The sequence below is a fragment of the Sapajus apella genome, unplaced genomic scaffold, assembly GCF_009761245.1.
Source record: "Sapajus apella isolate SASKATOON/1434 unplaced genomic scaffold, GSC_monkey_1.0 scaffold127, whole genome shotgun sequence".
Classification (NCBI taxonomy): domain Eukaryota; kingdom Metazoa; phylum Chordata; class Mammalia; order Primates; family Cebidae; genus Sapajus; species Sapajus apella.
Window position 1 is genome coordinate 481,293 of NW_022437067.1, and position 21,163 is coordinate 502,455.

Below are 21,163 nucleotides of genomic sequence, written 5' to 3' on the forward strand. Positions count from 1 at the left end.
CAGCCCCCCCCACACTCCCTGCCCCCCCCACTCTGCGTTCTGCTGTGTCTGTTTCCTTGCGTGTGACCTCGGAACTTCCTGTCTTTGTCGCCGTCTGACCCCACCCCAGATGGATGCCCACCCACTCCCCATGCACCCAGGTGCCTAGAACAGTGCTTGGCTCTGGGCAGGGGCTTGGCAAGTGTTTCTTCGGCTGGCAAAAACAGATACAGCCTCTAGTGAGAGAAACAAGAACAAATAAGCAGGAAAGCATCAGCAGAGACGCCCACTGCAGACGGCACGATCGAGTGGTCTGATGAAGCCAGAGGGGTCAGGGACTGACCCACAGGAGGGGCCGTGCCAAGGACTGTGGGTACGAGGCCCTGATGAAGGGTGGGTCAGGGTGGTGTGCCTGAGAGCCTGCCGCTTGGCTGGGAGCAGAGCCAGGCGGCTCCTCGGAGGAAGCTCCATAAGGGGCATGAGTGTTCGGTGGGATCGCAGCTCTCTCTCTTTCCCTTCCACACGCAGAGAAGATGAGCCACAGATCAAGCTGACCCCAGTGAGACTGTATTTCCCAGACCAACCGTATTGCCGTTCCTATCAAAAAATGGATGATTCGGAGACAGGTTTCAATCTGAAAGTCGTCCTGGTCAGTTTCAAGCAGTGTCTCAATGAGAAGGAAGAGGTTCTGCTGGACCCCTACATTGCCAGTTGGAAGGGCCTGGTCAGGTGCGTCCGCAGGGCCTGCTCCCCGGGGCCTCACCTGGCCGAGTCCTGCATGTGGTGTTTGCCTCCCGCTGGCTGTCATCACCAGCTTTGCGGCCTGTTTCCGGATGGGTGTACGTCCTCGGAAGGCTGGGCGGCGTCCCCTGCACCCCGGCGGGCTGCCCCGGCCTGGGCGAGGACTCGAGCCCTGCTCCCTCCCGCAGGTTTCTGAACAGCCTGGGCGCCATCTTCTCGTTCATCTCTAAGGACGTGGTCTCCAAGCTGCAGATCATGGAGCGCCTCAGGGGCGGCCCGCAGCGCGAGTGCTACTGCACCCTGCAGGCCATGGTGGCCCATGAGCTGGGCAGCCAGCTGGTGGACCTGGAGCGGCGCTCCCAGCACCCCGAGTCCGGCTGCCGCACCGTGCTGCGCCTGCACCGTGCCCTGCACTGGCTGCAGCTGTTCCTGGAGAGCCTGCGCACCAGCCCCGAGGACGCGCGCACCTCCGTGCTCTGCACCGACTCCTACAACGCCTCGCTGGCCGCCCACCACCCCTGGATCGTGCGCCGCGCCGTCACCGTGGCCTTCTGTGCCCTGCCCACACGCAAGGTCTTTCTGGAGGCCATGAACGTGGGGCCCCCGGAGCAGGCCGTGCAGATGCTGGGCGAGGCCCTCCCCTTCATCAGGCGCGTCTATGATGTCTCCCAGAAGCTGTACGCCGAGCACTCCCTGCTGAACCTGCCCTAGTGGCAGGAACCCAGGGCCACGCGGGCTTTCCTGCTGCAGATCTGGGCTGCGAGCCCCACAGCAGAACTTTCTGGGGGCCCCAGGAACAGGAGATCCGCTGTTGTCCCTGTGAGCCGAGCTTGTTAGGAGCCACAGACTGTGGCAGAGAAGGTGGCACCCAGCCCAAAGAGGCCCGCCCTCCCGGTCCAGAACAGGGCGCCTCAGCCACGGCTCCCCCTCAGCCTGTTGCACACGTGCCCAGCCAGGCCTGGCCGCGTGCAGAAAGTGGAGGGGGTGGGGGTGGGGCTGGGCCTGCAAGAGCCGGAAAGGTCGCCACCTCCCAGCCTGTGGGGCAGATCTGCAGACTGGGGTGAAGTCACTGGTCCCGGAGTGTGGAGACTCCATCCTTTCTCTGCCAGCCAGTGTGTCGTCCTCTCAGGTCCTCACTGGCCAGGCCTGGGACCCCTTGTCTGCCCAGGTGGGCAACACTGACTCCAGGCACCTCAGCCCCTTCCATGCCCAGGCTAGCAGAAAGCCCCCAGCAGTGAGCAGTCTGGGCCCTTGGGGTCTCCCCACCTCTCACTGCCTTGTTTGCCCCTCAGCGTGCCAGGCAGACTGGGGGTGGGACGGCCAGGAGCTGAGATCAAGGCTCCTCACCGAAGGGCCAGAGAAGGCCTTGCCCTTGGGACAGCCTCCCTGCAGCCCCTGCAGGGTCCCTCCCGAAGCTGCCGTGGGTTTGCACAGCACACCCAAGGCCCCAGGAGCCAGGACTCTGCTACTCCCAACAAAACACTGTGTCCCATCAAGGGGCCCTGCCCCTTGATGCCCCCTCTCCCCAGGAGACCCAAGGGGCATGGAGCAGGAGGGCCTGGACCCCATGGCCTGGCCAGTGGCTACCAGCCAGCCACACCCAGCCCAGCCACCAGCCAGTTCCTGGCTCTTCACGGCGGACTGCAGCGCCTCGGGGTGGCAGAGGAACAGCCCCCACCACGCAAGCTTCTGGAGTGCCACCCATGCGATCTCTTCCAACGTTAATAAATCACAGAATCCCAGCACGTGGACCTTGGGGTGTGCTGAGCGCAATTGTCCAGGGGGACCACGGGCACCCAGGGAGGGTGGGGAGGGGCCTCACCCCAGGGACACAGCTGAGGCAGGTGCACCCAACTGCCCTGAGAAAAGGCCAGCCTTGGGGCTGGGGCTGCTGTGTGCCTGTCCCCCCCAGAGAGCGCTGGAGAGGTCCCTGTCACTGTGCCCATTTTACAGGTGAGACAACAGAGACACAGACCTCTCCAGAGCCAAGAGGCTGGGTTGGGAAGGCAGAGAAGGTCGGCGTCTCCGTGCAGAAGAGGAGAGGCCTGCGTGGGATGTGCGGGTGGAGGTGGGGCTGCTCCCAGCCACAACAGTGGCCTGCACAGGAAGGGGATGCAGTTCGGCGGGGTCTTCCTTGACGCCACCCAACCTCAGGGTCTGTGGGAGCCGCACGTGGTGTTGGCAAAGGCTGCTGGCTGCAGAATGGGCCCCGGCGCCGAGCTCTGGGTGTGGCCTTCTGTGCATGTGCCGTGCGTGTGCGCCAAGTTTGTGTGTGCCGTGAGCGTATGTGCCCTGCGTTGTGTGCCATGCGTGTTGTGTGCCATGTGCATGTGCCGTGCTCGTGTGCCATGCTCATGTGTCTTGTGTGCCATGTGCGCCGTGTGTCATGTGTGCCGTGCTTTTGTGTGCCGTGCTCCTGTGCCATATGCCATGCTCCCGTGTGCCGTGTGTCGTGTGTGCCGTGTTCCTGTGTGCCGTGTGCCGTTCTCGTGTGCCGTGCGCCTCTGTGCTGTGTGCCGTGTGTGCCGTGTGCCGTGCTCCTGTGTGCCGTGCTGTGCTTGCCATGCTCCTGTGCGCCATGTGTTGTGTGTACCATATGTACATGCCATGCTCCTGTGTGCCACATTCCTGTGTTCCTGTGTGCCGGGTTTGTGTGTGTTGTGGTCATGCATGTGCCTCATGGGTCCTCCCTCGCAGCACTGTGGGGAAGAGGCACCAGCCAGGGTGCAACTCTTGGTAAATGTCCGCAAGGTCTGCCAGGCCCCAGCTGAAGTTAGGTGCCCCTCAGCTCTCCTCAGTGGAGGGTCTGCACCTGGAGCCTGGTGTGTCCCCAAGGGCACCCCCAAAGTGAGGCAGAGGAGGAGCCCCCTGCACTGAGGAGCAGGAGGTGAGGTGGAGCCCCACCGTACACCTCGTTCCGCTCCAGCTGCCACTTGTGTGCCTGTGGCCCTTCCTCCCTCATTTGCGTGGCCCCCTCCTTCAGGCCCAGCCTTGAGCTGCATCCCCAGCAGGAACCACCTGTGTGCCTGCCGGGCAGGAGAGGCCCAGGCTGGGGTCAGCAGCATGAGGACAGCTGGCCATGCAGCTCCTACAGCTTCCAGGCGTCAGACCCCAGCAGAAGAGCCGAGACCCTCAAGGAACGCTGCTCCAAAGCAGGCTGTGAGGTCACCACCGCCACCGCAGGGCCCTCCCCACCCAGCTGCAGCGTGGAGGCCTGGCTGGTCTGCAGCCCCCGACTCCTGACAGCACAGCCTTGAGTTGGAAGCCTGAAGCCCGCAGGGCTGGGTAGGAGGTGTTTCCGTGCCTGTGAAAAGCCCAGAGCTGGGTGTCTCTGCATCCCTCCCATGGCAGCTGAGCCCTACAGGCCCCCTGCCCCTGCTGCTTGCCACAGCCTGCCAGGCAACTCCAGAAATGGGGGGTGCTGAGGGGCTCGGGCACAGGCAGGGAACAAGGCCACGGCCAGTGGTCAGCACAGTCTGCCTGCAGATCGGTGTTGGCCACAGAGCCTGGCAGTGGCCTCAGGAAGAGTCTGAGGCACACACACTTTCAGGCCTGGAAAGCAAGGACTGCCACTGGGGCCCCAGGGCGTGGCAGGTAAGGAAAGCAAGGGTTTTGCTAAACAAATCCTCTGCCTGCCCCCCGGCCCGGTCTCACTGCATATAAGGCGCCACTCGGGGCAGCCACCTGCCGTGCCTGCTGGAAGCTGCCCCTGCCATGCTGGGCTCCGCTGTCCTGGGCCTCGGCCTCTGGGCGCTCCTGCACCTTAGGACAGGGGCCCCACTGTGCCTGTCACAGCAACTGAAGATGAAGGGGGACTACGTGCTGGGGGGGCTGTTCCCCCTAGGCGAGGCCGGGGAGACTGCCCTCCACAGCCGGACGCGGCCCAACAGCCTCGTGTGCACCAGGTACGGAGGTGGGATGGCCCGGGACGGGGGTCAGGGTGAGCAGGCCTGGGGTGCCGCCTGCAGCTCCATGTGGCCCCAGGTTCTCCTGGAACGGCCTGCTCTGGGCGCTGGCCATGAAGATGGCAGTGGAGGAGATCAACAACCGGTCGGACCTGCTGCCGGGGCTGCGCCTGGGCTACGACCTCTTTGACACGTGCTCGGAGCCCACGGTCACCATGAAGCCCAGCCTCATGTTCCTGGCCAAGGCGAACAGCCACGACATCGCCGCCTACTGCAACTACACGCAGTACCAGCCCCGCGTGCTAGCCGTCATCGGGCCCCACTCCTCAGAGCTCGCCCTGGTCACGGGGAAGTTCTTTGGCTTCTTCCTCATGCCCCAGGTGGGCGCCCCCCGCCATTGCCCCCCACCCAGCCCTTCCCCCGGGAGCCCCTGTGTCAGGAGATGCCTCTCGGCCCCCGCAGGTCAGCTACGGGGCTAGCATGGACCTGCTGAGCACCCGGGAGACCTTCCCCTCCTTCTTCCGCACGGTGCCCAGTGACCGTGTGCAGCTGGTGGCCACCGTGGAGCTGCTGCAGCAGCTCGGCTGGAACTGGGTGGCCGCCCTGGGCAGCGACGATGAGTACGGCCGGCAGGGCCTGAGCATCTTCTCGGGCCTGGCCGCGGCACGCGGCATCTGCATCGCACACGAGGGCCTGGTGCCGCTGCCCCATGCCGATAGCCCGTGGGTGAGCAAGGTGCAGGAGCTGCTGCCCCAGGTGAACCAGAGCAGCATACAGGTGGTGCTGCTGTTTGCCTCCGTGCGTGCCGCCCAGGCCTTCTTCAGCTACGGCATCAGCCGCAGGCTCTCGCCCAAGGTGTGGGTGGCCAGCGAGGCCTGGCTGACCTCCGACCTGGTCATGGGGCTGCCCGGCATGGCCGAGGTGGGCACGGTGCTTGGCTTCCTGCAGAGGGGTGCCCAGCTGCCCAAGTTCTCCCAGTACGTGAAGACGCACCTGGCCCTGGCCGCTGACCCGGCTTTCTGCGCCTCGCTGGGCGAGAGGGAGCAGGGCCTGGAGGAGCACGTGGTGGGCCCACGCTGCCCGCAGTGTGACGATGTCACGCTGCAGAACGTGTCTGCCAAGCTGCAGCACCACCAGACGTTCTCCGTCTACGCAGCCGTGTACAGCGTGGCCCAGGGCCTGCACAACACTCTGCGCTGCAACGCCTCGGGCTGCCCGATGCAGGACCCCGTGAAGCCCTGGCAGGTGGGCCCGGGAGAGGGGGCTGTGCCGACCTCTGCACGTGCCCGGCCACCGGGTAGGGCCACGGTGTCTGGGCTGGAGGTGGCTGGTGGCTCAGCCCCGTCCCCCGCCCACAGCTCCTGCAGAACATGTACAACATGACTTTCCGCGTGGCCGGGCTGGTGCTGCGTTTCGACAGCAGCGGGAACGTGGACATGGAGTACGACCTGAAGTTGTGGGTGTGGCGAGGCCCAGTGCCCGAGCTGCACGACGTGGGCATCTTCAATGGCAGCCTCTGGCCGGAGCGCCTCAAGATGCGCTGGCACACACCCGACAACCAGGTGAGGGTGGGCGTGCTGGGCGTGCTGGCCGTGCCCCGGGGCAGCCTCCACGGCAGGGCGCAGCCTGGGGGTGGGGGTCGTCCCAGTCTCCGGTGGGCGTGCCCAACCGGGCGGAGCCAGACCCCAGGCCTGTGCCCAGGAGCCCGTGTCCCAGTGCTCGAGGCAGTGCCAGGAGGGCCAGGTGCGCCGGGTCAAGGGCTTCCACTCCTGCTGCTACGACTGCGTAGACTGTGAGGCAGGCAGCTACCGACGCAACCCAGGTGAGCCGCCTTCCCAGCAGGGATGGGCAGAGTGCAGCACGGGGGGGTCCTGCCGAGTCCTGGCTCGGAGGCCAGAGCGCACAGGGCAGGCAGGGCGAGGCCAGCCGCCAGCCCCCTTCTCCTCTTCTCCCACAGACGACCCCACCTGCACCCCTTGCCGCCACGACCAGTGGTCCCCGGAGCGGAGCACACGCTGCTTCCGCCGCAGGCCTCGGTTCCTGACGTGGGGCGAGCCGGCTGTGCTGCTGCTGCTCCTGCTGCTGGGCCTGGCACTGGGGCTTGTGCTGGCCGCCCTGGGGCTGTTCATTCGCCATCGGGACAGCCCACTAGTTCAGGCCTCGGGGGGGGGCCCTGGCCTGCTTCGGCCTGGTCTGTCTGGGCCTGGTGTGCCTTAGCGTCCTCCTGTTCCCTGGGCAGCCCAGCCCTGCCCGCTGCCTGGCCCAGCAGCCCTTATCCCACCTCCCGCTCACGGGCTGCCTGAGCACGCTCTTCCTGCAGGCGGCCGAGACCTTCGTGGAGTCGGAGCTGCCTCAGAGCTGGGCAGACCGGCTGCGGGGCTGCCTGCAGGGGCCCTGGGCCTGGCTGGTGGTGCTGCTGGCCATGCTGGTGGAGGCCGCGCTATGCGCCTGGTACCTGCTGGCCTTCCCACCAGAGGTGGTGACGGACTGGCGCGTGCTGCCCACGGAGGCACTGGTGCACTGTCGCACACGATCCTGGGTCAGCTTCGGCCTGGTGCACGCCACCAACGCCATACTGGCCTTCCTGTGCTTCCTGGGCACCTTCCTGGTGCAGAGCCAGCCCGGCCGCTACAACCGTGCCCGTGGCCTCACCTTCGCCATGCTGGCCTATTTCATCATCTGGGTCTCCTTCGTGCCCCTCCTGGCCAATGTGCAGGTGGCCCTCAGGCCCGCCATGCAGATGGGCGCCTTCCTGCTTTGCACCCTGGGCATCCTGACTGCCTTCCACCTGCCAAGATGTTACCTGCTCCTGTGGCAGCCGGGGCTCAACACCCCCGAGTTCTTCCTGGGAGGGGCCCAGATGCCCAAGGTGGGAATGGTGGTGGAGACAGAGGAAGCTCAGGGAAAAAAATGAGTGACTCTGACCCTTTGACCTCAGCCCTGGTGAACCCGGAACTAGTTGAGATGTCCCCTAAGCCAGCAATGACCAGTGTGCCCTACAGAGACTCTCGAGCTCTAGATTCTGACTCTGGGTTGCTGCCTGACCCTGACCCCACAGTGATCCCTGGGCCTGCAGCATGTGGACGCCCCTGTGACCATCTGGGCCCCAGAGCTGAGCTCTGTCCCTGTCCCTCTCCACCCAGACCAGGCCTTCCCAGGTGACCCAGCCCCACTGTTCCAGGATGCCTGGAGGGCTTCCAGCATCCCCGAAATCCACCCTGTGAGCTCAGGAAAAAGACGCAGGAAGGCCCCTAGTCAGATGGCTGGAAGTCCATGCCAAGCCCTACCAACCTGACCATGCCTCTTGGGGGGGCCCCACCCACCCAGCATCAGGCCCAGACACCAGAGTATTTGGAGGCTGGGTGTGGGGACACAGGCGTTCACACAGGGCAGACCCCACCCCCAGGTGGGAGTGGCACCTGGCTTCCTTCTCTGCCCCTGGCCCAGTGGATAGTGTCATGACTCACCAGAACTAGGGACAGAACCCAGGTGGGGTGTGGGCAGGGACCAGGAGCCAGCACCATGGACAGAAAACTGCACACCGGGGTCCGAGATCAGCCACCCCCCAGGCCCACGCAGGGTCTCAGGTCAGAGTCCCAGGGTCAGCTCCCAGCCGGGCCTCGTGGAGGCCTGACCAGTCCCCCACGCCTCATTCCAAGACAGCCCAGCCAGACAGAAGGGGCACAGGCCACACGTCCATCCCATAAAATTAAACGCTTTTTAGTGTTTAAAATAAGCAGCATTTACACAGACGCAGCGACTTTGATACATTACCTACAGCGCAGACACGGGGGGCCAGAGACGCCAGGAAGGCCACAGTGTGTGCGGGCCGCGGTGTGTGCGGGCAGTGTGTGTGCGTTCACCAAGGATGGGCCAGCTGACCACTCACCTCCCCAAGATCTCCCTCCCTGCGGCAGCTGTGCACATCAGGGCCCCTGGACCCCGAGGACCACAGCCCATCTCTGCCCTGGCTGGGAAGCAGTGGGCAGGATGTCTAGCCCTCTCTTGTGTTCCTGTCCCGTCCTCCACACATTCAGACTTGACTGTGTGGCTGAAGGAGAGGTGGGAAGGTGCAGGCTGCTCCAAAGGGTGGGGGCGGGTGGGACGGCTAGGAGGGCCACCTCTTCCGCTGAGGCATCAGCCAGGCAATAAATAAATAAATTAGGTCCCTACCGGAGAGCAGGAGGGACCTGGGGGCTCTGCTTCACCCGCAGGAGGCCCTGTCAGGGTCGGAGGGATGGGCCTGTGCACTGCAGGGCTGCACCTCATGGGTCACTCAGGGGGCCTGTGCACGGCTGTGCAGGAGGTGGGGGTCAGCCCAGAGCCCAAGGGGTCTTCCTCGTCCTAGGAGGGATCACCACCAGACACGAGGGGTTGGGAGGTCCCTGAGGCTCTCACTGAGGAGCAGAGAGGGAGCACCCCAACGCGGCGGCTCAGACACAGCTGCTTCCAGGGGTCGGAGCAGCCGGGCTGCAGGCAGATGACTGCGATGGCCCACCCTGCCCCCCACCCTGCCCCTACTAAGGCAAGCCCTCTCAAGCGCTGCGTGCACCAGGATCGACGGCTCCCTGCCTCAGGCAGGATTGTGGCCACGCACCACAGATCACATGATGTCCACGAAGAACTCGCAGGGATTCCCCATGGCCTTTTGGAAGGACTGGCGGCTGCCTGTCAATTCTGGGGGGACGGCAGCCAGCTCCCGGACAGGGGGTCCCCCGGGTGGGCCCCCGACCACCGTATAGGCTTTGGTCACGGGGTGGGGTGTGGGAAGCCCCGGGGCAGTGGCTGAAGCCTGACTGCGTGGGCTGCTTCCGCGGCTGAGCTGGCCAGCTGGACACTCCCGCCAGCTGCTGCCCACCCCGCTCGGTGCCGTGTGGTCCGATTCGCTGCCGCTGCCCCCAGCTCCCGCCGCCCGCCGCTCCTTCTCACGGCCTGGTGCCCGGCGGCTGCTCCGGGTGGACCCGCTACTCCTGCTTCCTGGGGGTGAGAACAGGAGGGGGAGGCGGCCGTCAGCGCCAGGCTCAGTCACATCCAGAACCACCATCCCGCCAGGTGACTGGGCAGGAGCGGTGGCCCGAGCAGGCCGGGTAGGTGGGACAGCCAAGCAGGTGCGAGGACAGGGCAGCACCCCCAGGGTCGCAGGGGCAGCTGCAGCAGGCATGGGCTGGTGGGGGCAGTGGCAGGCAGGCGGGGTTCTGGAGTGAGCTGGGCACCCCCACGCCTCACCCTGATGCTTGAGTTGAGGGCCCGGTCTTGCGGCTGAAAGGCTGAGGTGCCAGTGAGGGCCCCCTGTGCCCAGTGCCCCACGGCCATCCTGGATTCCCCACCCGAGGCCCCGCTGTCCCCCCGACCCAGGGCCCTGGCCGACAGACTACTCAGCTCAGCCCCGTCCCAGGCTCCCGACACGCAGTGGGAGCCAGAGGATGTGGCCAGATGGGGACATGCTGAGGAGGGCGCTGGGAGGGACCCTGGCTTACCGGCCCAAGGCTCCACTCTGCTAGTCCTTCAGTCTAAGGCTTGCTCAGCACAAGGCAAGGGATAGCACGAGTTACACGCCCGCCGCCCGGCACCCACCCGGCACCCACCCGCCACCAGTGGGGCCTGATTGTGGGCTGGGTGGGGCTTAAGTGGGTGCAAGGGCCAGTCCAGGGTCAGCAGACACCAGCGCGGCTTCTCTGCGGCCCCACACCCTCTAGCGGCCTTTCCTCTCTCTCCGTCCTTCCTAGGCCCTCCGGGCCGCCACCTGCACCCGGTCCTGGCCTGCAGAAACCCTACTGGCCTCGCCAACCCCACCCACCAGGGCCTCTGATCCACCAGGCCACCCCTAAGGGACGCCCTGGATCCTCCAGCCCCCCCGCACATCCCAGGCACGAGCGTGCGGCTGTGCATGGCACTGTCCACGTCGGGCGCCCGCCCGGGCTGCAGCTGCCACCCTCCTGTGTCCTGAGGCCTGGAAAGTGACCCTGCCTGACCGTGGCCACCCCGCCCTGTCCTTGGCACACAGCCTTTGTCCACGTGGCCTCCTCCTGCCTCTACCACGGGAAGAGCACCAGTTGCCACTCGTGTCCAGCAGTCACCCAGGCCTCCAGGCTCCCGGAGGACCCCTTCCCAACCCCACCCAGATGAGGTGGGGTCCAGGCTGCCCCTGTGTGAGACACTTCCCTGTCCCTCCCCTTTCACACTGGCTCCCTGGTTCCCCTGGCACTTGCCCCTTCCAGAAAGAGCTCACCCAGGGCCCAAGCACACAGCAGGAGCATGGGGTGCGGGACAGCAGTGAAGTGGGGCAGAGCTGGGAAGCAGGGCATAGCCAGGGGCAGAGCAGCAGTGGGCTGGGGCAGAGCTGGGGGCAGAGCCAGGGTGGGTCAGGAGAGGGCAGGGCAGGGGCGGGGCTCTCACCTTCACTCTGCTGACTCCCAGTGCTGCCGCTGCCATAGCTAAAGCCCGGGTCCTGGTAGGCAGGTGGGAAGCAGGGCGGGGGCCCCGGGTACTGGTAGGGGTAGCCCTGACCCAGGGGCCAGGGGGCGGTCGGGTGGGGCAGCGGGGCCAGCGTGTCCTGATCCGAGGCCCCGCTGGAGCCACTGTTGAGGTTCAGGGCCGCGAGATCTGGCGAAGGAGGGTGTGTGAGGGCCTCGCAGGGGCCGAGGCCCCCCTCCATCCCGAAGCCCCCACTCACTGCTACACAGGTCCCCGAAGACGTAGTAGCACTGCTCGGAGAAGGTGATCTTGTTGACCGTGTGCCGCAGGAAGCCGTGCTTGAGCAAGCTGCTGGCGTACTTCCGGGCCTCCCGCCGCTCCTTGAAGCCCTCCACGTGCGTGTACAGCCAGTCCACCACGTCCGCTCCTGGCCAGCACCAGCGGTCAGCCCGAAGCCCCGAGGTGCGCATCCCCACCCCTGGCGCCGTCGGCCCGTGGGGACGGCCGCTCACCGATGACGGCGTTGGCGATGGTGATCTTGAGCCACATGCGATCACGAATCTCCAGCCCCGAGTCCGGCAGCTGCATGGCCCGCACGACCGCACCCATGTCACTCTTCACCGTCAGCGGCGCCTCCTCCAGCTCTGCAAGGCACAGCCTCCTCAGCCCCAGTGCAGACAGGCTGCTGGACCAGGGCCCTGCACGCCCAGGGTAGCCTCTGGGCAGAGGCTGCGACAGCCCAGGCTGGAGCGTGCGTGACAGCAAGGCCCTGCCCCTCACAGGGTGGACCCCCATGAGGCTGGGATGTGGGCAGGGGAATTGGACATTTGTCTCCCACTCCTGCAGACACTTCTCATCAGGATCCCAGGCGCAAACTGGACTGAGAACACCCCTCCCTGCAGACCAGGGCATAATGAGAACGGGGCAGGCCCCTTCCCCTCCCTGCATGCCCACCCATGAAAGCACAGACTGTTAGTCGTGTTAGTGGCAGGAAGCAGACTGGAGACCGGGCGCTGCCTCTGACCCCCTGGGTGCGCCCCTCACAGGGACCTACAGACATCCCCCTGCTCCCAACACACAGATGGTGAAGCGGGGGCTGCGCAAGTTGGGCACGGGTGTCTGCGCACACACATCTGTGCAGGGTGTCAGGGACAGGCCCCGGGACGGCCCCGGGACAGCCCAGGACGCCATGGTGGAGGCTGGCAGAGCCTCGCCCTCCACCTCAGTTTCTGCTGGGCCCCTCGGGAGCTGCCACTTACGCGGAGCGCCAGGCACGGAGCTGGTTAGTGAGGAGGAGCTGGTGCGCGTGACGGCGCTGGAGCAGGGGCTCGTACCGTAGCGGGGCAGGGCTCCCGTCAGTGCCGCCGTGTGGGACAGCCAGGCGGCAGGGTCGATGGGCCGCACCGGGTCAGCTGGGTGGCCACCGCGTGGCGATGACAGGCGGACAGACAGACGGGGTGGGAGGGCAGAGCACAGGGCAGAGGAGAGAGGCCTTCAGGCTGGGCAGGCGCCCCATACCCACCCTGCCCCGTGTACTCCAAGAGCCACTCACCCCTTGGGACGGTGAAGTAGCTTCGGGGCGTTGGGTCCCAGCACTTGGCCACGGTAAGGCTGATGGGCCTGCAGGAGTGGTGGTCACACAGCAAGGGTGTCACGGTCCCGCGTCCCTGCCCGCCCCTCCCACTCCAGCACCCCGGCCCTCACCCCGTCTGGGACACGATCTCCCGCAGAACCCGGACAGCGTCGTCGTTGCTCATGTTCTCGAAGTTCACGTCATTGACCTGCGGGGGTGGGGATTAGGGTGGTGCAGGCAGGGTGTGAGCTCGGCCCACAGCCCCCGCAGCCCCACCCTCGGCCTCCCGTCTCCCTGCAGCCCCTGCAGACCCACCTGCAGCAGCATGTCCCCGGGCTCAATGCGGCCGTCAGCGGCCACGGCCCCGCCCTTCATGATGGAGCCTATGTAAATGCCGCCATCTCCACGATCATTGCTCTGCCCCACGATGCTGATGCCCAGGAAGTGGTGTCTCTCTGCGGGAAAGGCAGTGAGCCGTGGCCAAGACCCCGCCCCGCCCCCAGCGCTCGTCCCGAGGCCTCACCCATGTTGAGTGTGACGGTGACGATGTTGAGAGACATGGTGGAGTCCGTAATGCTGCTGAAGGAGGAGGCCTGTGGACGGGAGCGGGGAGCGTGAGGGGCACAGGGCTGCCTGAAGCTGCCTTCACCCCCCCAGACCCCGCCCCGCCCCGCCCGGCCCGTACCCGGTCGGCCTGCCGCAGGCGCTGCTTCCTCCTCCGGCGCTTGTGCTTCCGGATGAGCCTGGATGACGTGCTCTGCTCAGTGGAGCTGCTCAGCCTGGGGACAGGGCATCAGAGCTCAGAGGAGCTGGGAACGTAAATGGGGGATGGAGCCCTGCCCCCAGTGCTGGGTGAGCTGAACCTGGGAACTGGAGGGCCCAGGCCAGGCTTGCTCCAGAGCAGGCTCAGTGCCTGACATCCACGCCCCAGGCCCCGCACACGTGATGTGCATATGGGCACACACAAAAACCCCAGAGTCAGGCAAATAGGAACACAAACAAATGTAGCCAGCTCATTACCAGCAAACATGCACACACATGCACACCTACACACACGCACACCTGTGCACATACATGCACCTGTGCACACACACCTGTGCACACGTATCTATACACCTGCACACATACATGCACCTGCGCACACCCGCACACACCTGCACACGCACGTGCACCTGCACACTGGCACACCTGCACACAGGCACACCTGCACGCATGTGCACACACCTGCACACATGTGCGCACACCTGCACACACATGAGGCTGCGGGTGGGTCTGCAGGAACTTCGGGGAGACACGGCTGTGGGGGCTGTGAGGTAACACACGTGCACATTGTGAAAACACACCTCACACACAGGCACGTACACAAGCAGACACATGCTCATGTACATCTGCGCACATGCATGTGCACAAGGCAAAAACACCTCACGCACACGTGCACAGGCAGACACATAAGCAACATGTACAGAGATGCGTACGGACACATGCACACGGACAAACACGTGTATAGTGTGAAAACACCTCACATACGTGCACATCACATGGACATTTACACGCCAGCTTGCATACGTGCACACAAATGTGGTGTGAAGACCCATGCGCATCATGTACACACATCTGCACGCGGGCACACACCTGCTCGTGCTGCCATCCTCATCTGAGTCCACGAAGCTGCTGGACTCAAGCTCGCTGCTCAGGGCAGTGGACGTGCTGTCTGGGGGCAGCCCCACGTCCCGCCGCCGGTCTCCCCGTGGGTGCCCATTGGTCCGGGCGGCTGTGGGGGCAGCAGGTTGGGAGCTGACTGGGGGGTCTCCCGGAGGTCGCGGGTTTGGGGTGGGTCTGGGAGCTGATGGCTGGCAGGCTGGGCGAGCCTATACCAGGCATCTCCACTGGCTGGGGGCAGGAATGGTGTGGTAGGAATGGGGGAGTATCATGGGGTCCCACAGCTGGGCAGACACGACCACTGTACCCTCCTCGCGGTTCCGGCGTCGGGCACGCTCCCGCCGGTGGCTGACCAGGGACTCCGTCCCCGTCTCGTTGTCCATCCCATCACGGCTGCTGGCCACGTTCAGGCTGTGTGACAAGAACAGGACGGGGTGGGGAGGCCACAGCCCCAGCCCCTCAGATGCCTCCCAGCCCAGCCACCCCTTGGCCATGGGACTCCAGACCCAGCAGGTGCCACGCCCACCCGCTGGCCCAGGCAGGGCTCCCTCCCTTCGGCCAGCGCCCCTCATGATGGGCTTGGGGTAGCAAGGCTGAGCCCCTGCGGTGTCCTTACTGGAAGGAGGGGGGCCGGGAGTCCCCAATGCCACCTGTCCGCTCAAGAGGCGGAGGCAGGTCTGTGTGGCTGTCCGTGCCCTGGGAGCCGGCATCTGAGTGAGCACCCTCAGCCAGGACCAGCTGTGGAGGGAGCAGACACGCTCAGGGCAGCCCTCCTGCCTTCAGGACGCCTCCTCAGGGCAGCCACGGCGCAGGGGACCAGCACCATTCCCTATTTGCATCCAGCCTGCCAGGGCCTCCCACAAGCACCGCCTCCCCAGGAAAAGCCCCATCCTGGAACGCTCCCCAGGTGAGCGGTTGGGGCCAGAACACAGGGGCTCACCCAGGAGACCACGCGGCCGTTGAAGCAGGGCAGCTTGGCATTGTCGTCCAGGATCTCCTCCTTCACCACCCTGTGGGCAGACGCGGCCATGAGGCCCCACCTAGGGGCCCAACCCTGCAGCTCCACAGGTGAGGCCGAAGCCTGGGGCCTGGGAGCAGGCGCATCCCCTACCTGGGCACTGTCACTCTCCTCTCGGGAGCCGTCCTTCCTCTCTGTCACGTCCTGGGCCCCCGCCCCACGCCACCGCCCCACAGAGGAGGCTCAGCCAAAGGCTCCCGGCCCCTGCCATGTTGGTCCATGGGCCCCAGCCCCCAGGTGGGGGACAGCTAAGGTCAGGACTCCTTGGGAAAGGCCCTGTGCCCAGCTTCCCACAGTCCAGACTCATCCATGAGGTGGCCCCAGATGCCGTCCAGGCCTGTCTCCAACCACCCCCACCTCATCTGGCCCCTGGGCTTGGAGGCCATGACCCCTCTGGGCTGCCCCCACACTGGGACTCCTCAAGGCCGGGCCCCAGCCTCCTCAGTGACAGCAGTTGCACCTACCCAGGGCCAAGGCTCCCCAGGCTGTTCCCCGTCTCTCGCCCCGGACCACAGGTCTACCGCTCCACCTCCAGGCAGCTCCAGACCAGCCCCTCACCCCTCAGCACTCAGAGCATCAGGCCACATGCACCCGACCCTGCACTAAGACCTGCCATTCCCAACCAGGAGCCCAAATCCCCCAGCAACCTCCTCTCCATCAGGCCGGCCACGCCCTACCGCCCTGTTCTGCCCTCCTGGCGTCTCAGGAGCACCCTCAGGTCCAGGCCGTGTGCCTGCCTGCCCAGAGTCAGGCTCTGTGAGGGCAGGGCTCTGCCTGGCTCCTGCCCTGCACCCCAAGTCAGGCTCACAGTCCACACACAGGACGCTCAAACCTGACAGACAGACACAGGTGGGCTGGGAAGGCACACAGACCCCCAGAGGCAGCCCACCACCCTCGTGTCCTGTCCTCCCACCCAGGGAGATGAAGACCCCCCTCACCAAGCCTCCCCACACCTCAAGACCTAGAAGGGCAGCCGGGGCCGCAGAGCTGCCAGGACAGCAAGCTGGCCAGCTGCCTCACCCAGTGTCTAGATGCCGCCCCCAGCCAGATGGGCTTGGGAATGGGGCAGAGAGCACCCAGGCAGGCTACAGAGGGTCAGGGGACATGAACCAGGAGGCCGGGCGACCCAAGCTCAGAGTTCAGAGGGCAGGGTGGTAACGCACACAGCGCAGAGGGGCGGCTGGGCAGGAGCAGGTCCCCGGGCCAAGGGGCAAGGCAGGCAGGCCAGGGCCAACCCTCACACCATGACCTCTGGGGGCCCAGGCAACAGGCTGGGTAGGATCTGGACGCCCGCCTCCTGGCACCCTGCCGTGCCCAGCACAGCAGGATTTTCCACACTGGGACTTCAGCCCAGTAGAGAAATGGGAGCCCGGAGACTGGGCTTAGCCTGGGCACACACCTGGCAGGAAGCGGCCTGTGGCTGCCATGCCCACTGCCAGCTGCAGGGCCACCCCTACTGGCTGCTCCAGGCCCCCTGGCTCCGGGCACCTTGACTCAGCCAGGCCCCAGCAGCAGCAGGTAGCAGGAGCCCCCTGGCAAAGCAACAAACCTGGGCCCAAACCCTGGCCCACCCACTTGCTGGGAGGAGGCCCCAGGCCTCAGGGCAGAGTGGACAGCAGGCAGGGCCAGCCTGGGTGGGAGCAGACGCCCTTCCCCTCTGGGGTCCTGCAGCCACTTCCCTGGGCCTCCCAGGGCCAGGCTGTCACCATGGGGTGGGTATCCCCAAACAGTAGAGAGGATCACTTCTCAGGCCCCTTCATGTCTGCTGCCCCACACAGGAGCCACAGCCCTAAGGAGGAGGGCCAGCTTCCCAGGTAAGCCATGACCCTATACCATGATAAGGACGCCACTGTGAGAGGCTGTCACACCTGGAAGGCTGGAGCAACCCAGGGTGAGGTGGGCCCCATGGACACCAGGCCACCGCCAGCTGCAGCCAGGGGGCCAGGGCCCACAGTGAGGTCCCACCTCTGAGGGGTCTGGCCACAGCAGAGACCCTGGCAGGGTCCCCACCTCAGCCCCTGACACATGGCTGCAGGTGGCCTGGCCCGCAGCTTCTCCACTGCCGCACCCAACCCCAGCACCCTCTGACTCATCTGAGGGAGACACTTGGCCACGCAGGACCCCAGGGCAGTGCACGCCCAGCTCCACTGGCAGAGGGCCCTGCCCCTCCCACCATCCAGAGTGGCCCAAGTCCCGATGGCCCACCCTGCCAGGGCCTCATGAAGACCCCAAGCTGCCTGGGATGTCCCTGCCCCCTGCCCCTACACAGACACCCAGCCAGGGCCCAGAGGCCCTGCTACCTCCACCTTCTTCAGCCCAAGTGGGTGACAAGTCCTGCCTTCTCCAGGTGGCAGGGTGCAGACCCCAGCCTGGCTGGGTCAGGAGAATGGCAGCCGCACCCAAACAGCACAGAAGGAAGGGTGGGGCCTGCCTGGGGCTCCAGGGGGCAGGGACCCAGGTCTCAGGCAGAGCCCTGCCCTCCGCACCCCAGCCAGATGGGGGAGGATGCCGGAGGCTGGCCGAGCATGGGGGCTGCACCTACCACCCGGGCTCCCTGCACCTCTGGAGAAGCCTCTGCTGAAAGGCAGAGCAGCCGACAGCGCCGCCCTGCCAGTGCTGTGCCCCCACCTCAGGATTCCCCGTGAGGCCCAGCTAGCCTCTGCGAGCTGCCCCCACAGGCCCACCCTGGGGAGGAATGCACTCAGAGGCAGTGCCATGGGAGCCAGCATGGCCACAGCGGCCACAGAAGACTCTCCGATCTCCCAGAGGCCACAGCCAGCTGCCCCCCATGTGGCATCGCCCCGACTGTACCCCATTCTCCCGAGATGGAGCCGGGAGCTGGCAGGAACAGCTGGACCAGACCAGGAGGCCCAGAGCCATCCCATGCGTTCAGAGCCCTCTGTGCCTCCCCCAGGTCAGGGCCCTCAGCCGTCGAGGTCTGTGGCCTCCCAATCCCTGACCCCAGAGCCAGCAGCTCTCCCAGCAGCCTGTCCCCTGGGTGGTGCTGAGTCCTGGAGTCTCTCTGAGCCCCTCCCCAGGTTAAGGCCACACAGGCTCAAGTGTCCTTGCTAGGCCGTGTCTGAGTGCAGCGGGTGCACTGCCTGGACTCTCCCAACACCAGAGAGGCATTTGGGGCACAGAGAGGCTGAGCTACAGGCCCTAGGCGGCACAAACAGGAAGAGTGGAGTGGGAGCTCCCCTAGCAGTCCAGGCCAGGCAGAGCCTCCCCAACTCCGCAATCCACACAGCACCAGCCAGAGCACGAGGAGCTGTCACAACACCCAGGCCCATGGCAGGCGGCCCCGGGGACCAGGGCTTTGAGGCCACAGTCTTGGCTCTACCCATCCCCCAGCCCCTGGGCCTGGGTCACCCCCGCCTCAGAGATGAACTTCGGGAGCTGTCCCCAACGGACGGGCTCAGTGCCAAGTCCAGGAGGCCTGGTAGCAGGAACCCGGAGCCCAGCACTGTCCCTCCTCTGCCTCAGCCAAAGGCTGGGTGAGACCCCTGCCAACCACTAAACCCAGCACCAGGCAGAGACCCTCCCTAGTTCTGCTCTCCGGGGTCAGAGTACCCGTGACCAGAGCGTGAAAAATAGACGACAGGCGGGGAACCTTCCCCTGCTGGGCCAGAGCTGTGCATGGGGAGTAGGACCCAGTCCAGAGCACGTGGCTCTGGCCACGACCCAGGCTTGCTGCACTGCAAGGTGGTCAGCCTGCTCTGGAGCCAGGGCTGGGCTGAGTGCAGCAGGGGCTGGCACAGGAAGCCCCGACTCGGGGCCCCTGGAGGTCTCCAACCTGAGGCTCCCTCTCTCGTGGAGGCCACCGCAGACCAGCCAGGGCCTGCCTCCTCTTCCCCCAATCTCCATCTGCATGCACTTAGCATCCAGGACCAGCGTCTAGCTCAGCTCTCACTCAGGCTAGAGTGTGAGTGAATGACCGGCCCTCCCCCAGGGTTCTAGTCCACAGAGCAGTGCTGAGAGCCCTGCGGGAACACTCAGGGGAGGGAGGAGCAAGCAGCTGATGGGGGTTCTCTGCAGGCTCCTGAGGCCAAAGCCAGAGGACACAGAGCAAGCCCTAGTCTCGTGTCTCCAGCATCACCCCAGTGCATCCCTCCCAACCCCCATAGCCAGCCCAACCCCGACCTCTGCAGCCCCAGTGCCTCCCAGCCCCTGTGAGCCTGCAGCCTCCACAGCTGTATACTGAAGCTCCCCTGTCTCTTCCCTGCCCTCATCCCCAAGCCTGCCTCAACACCCAGACCTGCCCACCCTGCTCCCAGGCCCGGGCACCCGCAAGTCCTCCACAAGTGCCCAGCAGGCGCAGCCTCTGCTGGAAGTGCACGGGGGCAGCAGCCAGGCTGTCTCTCCCCTGGGCAGCTCCCGGTGGGTGTCAGAAGCAGAAGACAAGCTCTCCCAGGGCTTCACCCGGAGCATGGTCCAGGGGCCGGAACCTGGGGGCTGGGTACCTTCTAGCCACACATTTCCTGGCAGCACACATTTGTGACAAAGAACACTGGTGACTCTGCTCACTTTTGTAATGATAATAAACGAAAACAAAACTGCACCGACACAAACCCCACACTCAAGGCCAAAGCCCAGGCGCAGAGAGCAGGGACTGCAAGGTCCCCCCGAGGGGGAGGCAGCAACCAGACTCAGAAAACACACCACCGGAGCGGGCAGGAGGGCCGCCGAGCTGAGCGGGGAGCGCCCAGCCTTCAGAGACTACCAGGGACGCACCCTGCCCTCTCTGCTTCGCCCTGGTGGGGGGTGGGGAAGGAAAGTACAGCTGTCCGTATGTCCTTTGGGTCCCCTGACAGCCCCAGCGGGGACCCAGCTTGACCGAACCTGGGGCTGCCAGTGGACCCTGCAACCACAGAATCCAGGAAACAGCCTTAATGTCACAGCCCCAGGACGCGGCTTGCTGGAGAGCGGCCAGGCTCACCTGCTAGGCCCACGGGGCCTTCCGTTCCTGGTACTGCTGAGCTGGGATTCGGGACTCAGGTTACCGCCGGCAGGGCAGGGCCAGGCCTCAAGCAGGCGGCCAGCCTCCTGCTCCCTGTCCCCGAGGGCCTAGCTCAGCACAGCAGAGGTCTCCTCACCCGGGACTGCCACCACCACCACCGACGCCCAGCGCTGAGACCCGAACCCAGGCTGCCCGGAAGCAGCCGCTGGCCCGAGTTGCTCTGCGGCTCAGCGGGGAGCTCAGGGCAGGGGTGAGTGAATAGTCTCATGGCCACCAGTGGCCCTGGGCCCCGGCCCTGTCACGGGGACCGAGAAGGGGACCACGGGAACCTGTCTTGGGCCTCTCGAAGCTTCCGTAAACCCCAGCAGACGGGCTGGTGAGCCTGTCCCCCCACGTCTCCCCAGCCCGGCTGGAGAACCCCCCCCCTGCTTCCTTCCCACTGACACGCCCCTGGCCCCAGCCCGCACCAGCGGCCCGCGCTACCGGCCAGCCCGCTGGAGGAAACGCGGCCGACGGGCTCTGCCCCGGGCCGAGGCCGGACGGGGGTCGGGACCCCCGCCCGCCATCGCTGTGCTCACGGACAGGTGGGCGCGCGCCGCTCGCGGGCCGAGGCCGCCACCCCCGCCGCACCTGGCGGAGGCGCGTCGCGGTCGCAGGTCCCGGGGCGCGGGCGGCCCGGACCCCCGCCCCGTCCGCGCGCGCAGCTGCGGCCCGAGCCCGCGCCAGGTGCGCGTGGCCCGGCGGCCGACTGACCCGAAGTCCTGGTCCATGGACTTGAAGAAGAATTTGTAGGCGTGCACCGGCCGGTTGCTGAGCACGTTCTTGAAGTCGGCCAGCGTGACGCGCTCGGGGGCCACGGGCAGCTTGACCAGGTACGGCGTCTCCTCCTCGTCCATGTGGTAGATGATCTTGGTCTC

General features: G+C 65.9%; 3 protein-coding genes across 6 annotated transcripts; 2 read left to right on the forward strand and 1 right to left on the reverse strand.

Annotated features, from left to right (window-relative positions):
• The first annotated feature begins 6 nt into the window (after positions 1-6).
• CPTP (ceramide-1-phosphate transfer protein) lies at positions 7-2,208 on the forward strand. The gene is made up of 2 exons (XM_032262070.1): positions 7-708; positions 909-2,208. The coding sequence occupies exons 1-2, from the start codon at positions 296-298 to the stop codon at positions 1,429-1,431; spliced, it is 936 nt and encodes a 311-aa protein (XP_032117961.1). The 5' UTR covers positions 7-295; the 3' UTR covers positions 1,432-2,208.
• A 1,038-nt stretch (positions 2,209-3,246) lies between these two features.
• Positions 3,247-8,377, forward strand: TAS1R3 (taste 1 receptor member 3). The gene is given in 8 exon segments (XM_032262065.1): positions 3,247-3,607; positions 3,704-4,625; positions 4,705-5,005; positions 5,088-5,870; positions 5,984-6,187; positions 6,327-6,447; positions 6,583-6,788; positions 6,790-8,377. Coding segments are annotated over 7 exon segments (2,556 nt in total). The 5' UTR covers positions 3,247-3,607; positions 3,704-4,434; the 3' UTR covers positions 7,540-8,377.
• Positions 8,325-21,157, reverse strand: DVL1 (dishevelled segment polarity protein 1). Of its 4 annotated transcripts, XM_032262068.1 has the most exons (16): positions 21,000-21,157; positions 15,212-15,281; positions 14,888-15,009; positions 14,579-14,682; positions 14,245-14,383; positions 13,298-13,391; positions 13,136-13,205; positions 12,928-13,067; positions 12,744-12,820; positions 12,592-12,659; positions 12,299-12,451; positions 11,552-11,683; positions 11,299-11,466; positions 11,022-11,228; positions 10,103-10,141; positions 9,511-9,602 (listed from the first exon to the last, which is right to left on the reverse strand). In XM_032262068.1, exons 1-15 carry the CDS (start codon positions 21,140-21,142, stop codon positions 10,131-10,133), a joined length of 1,698 nt encoding a protein of 565 aa, XP_032117959.1. In that variant the 5' UTR covers positions 21,143-21,157; the 3' UTR covers positions 9,511-9,602; positions 10,103-10,130. The 4 variants fall into 4 exon arrangements, with proteins under 4 accessions (XP_032117957.1, XP_032117958.1, XP_032117960.1 ...); XM_032262066.1 differs by lacking the exon at positions 10,103-10,141 and having other exon boundaries at positions 8,325-9,602; XM_032262067.1 differs by lacking the exon at positions 10,103-10,141 and having other exon boundaries at positions 8,905-9,602; positions 12,374-12,451.
• Positions 21,158-21,163: the final 6 nt, after the last annotated feature.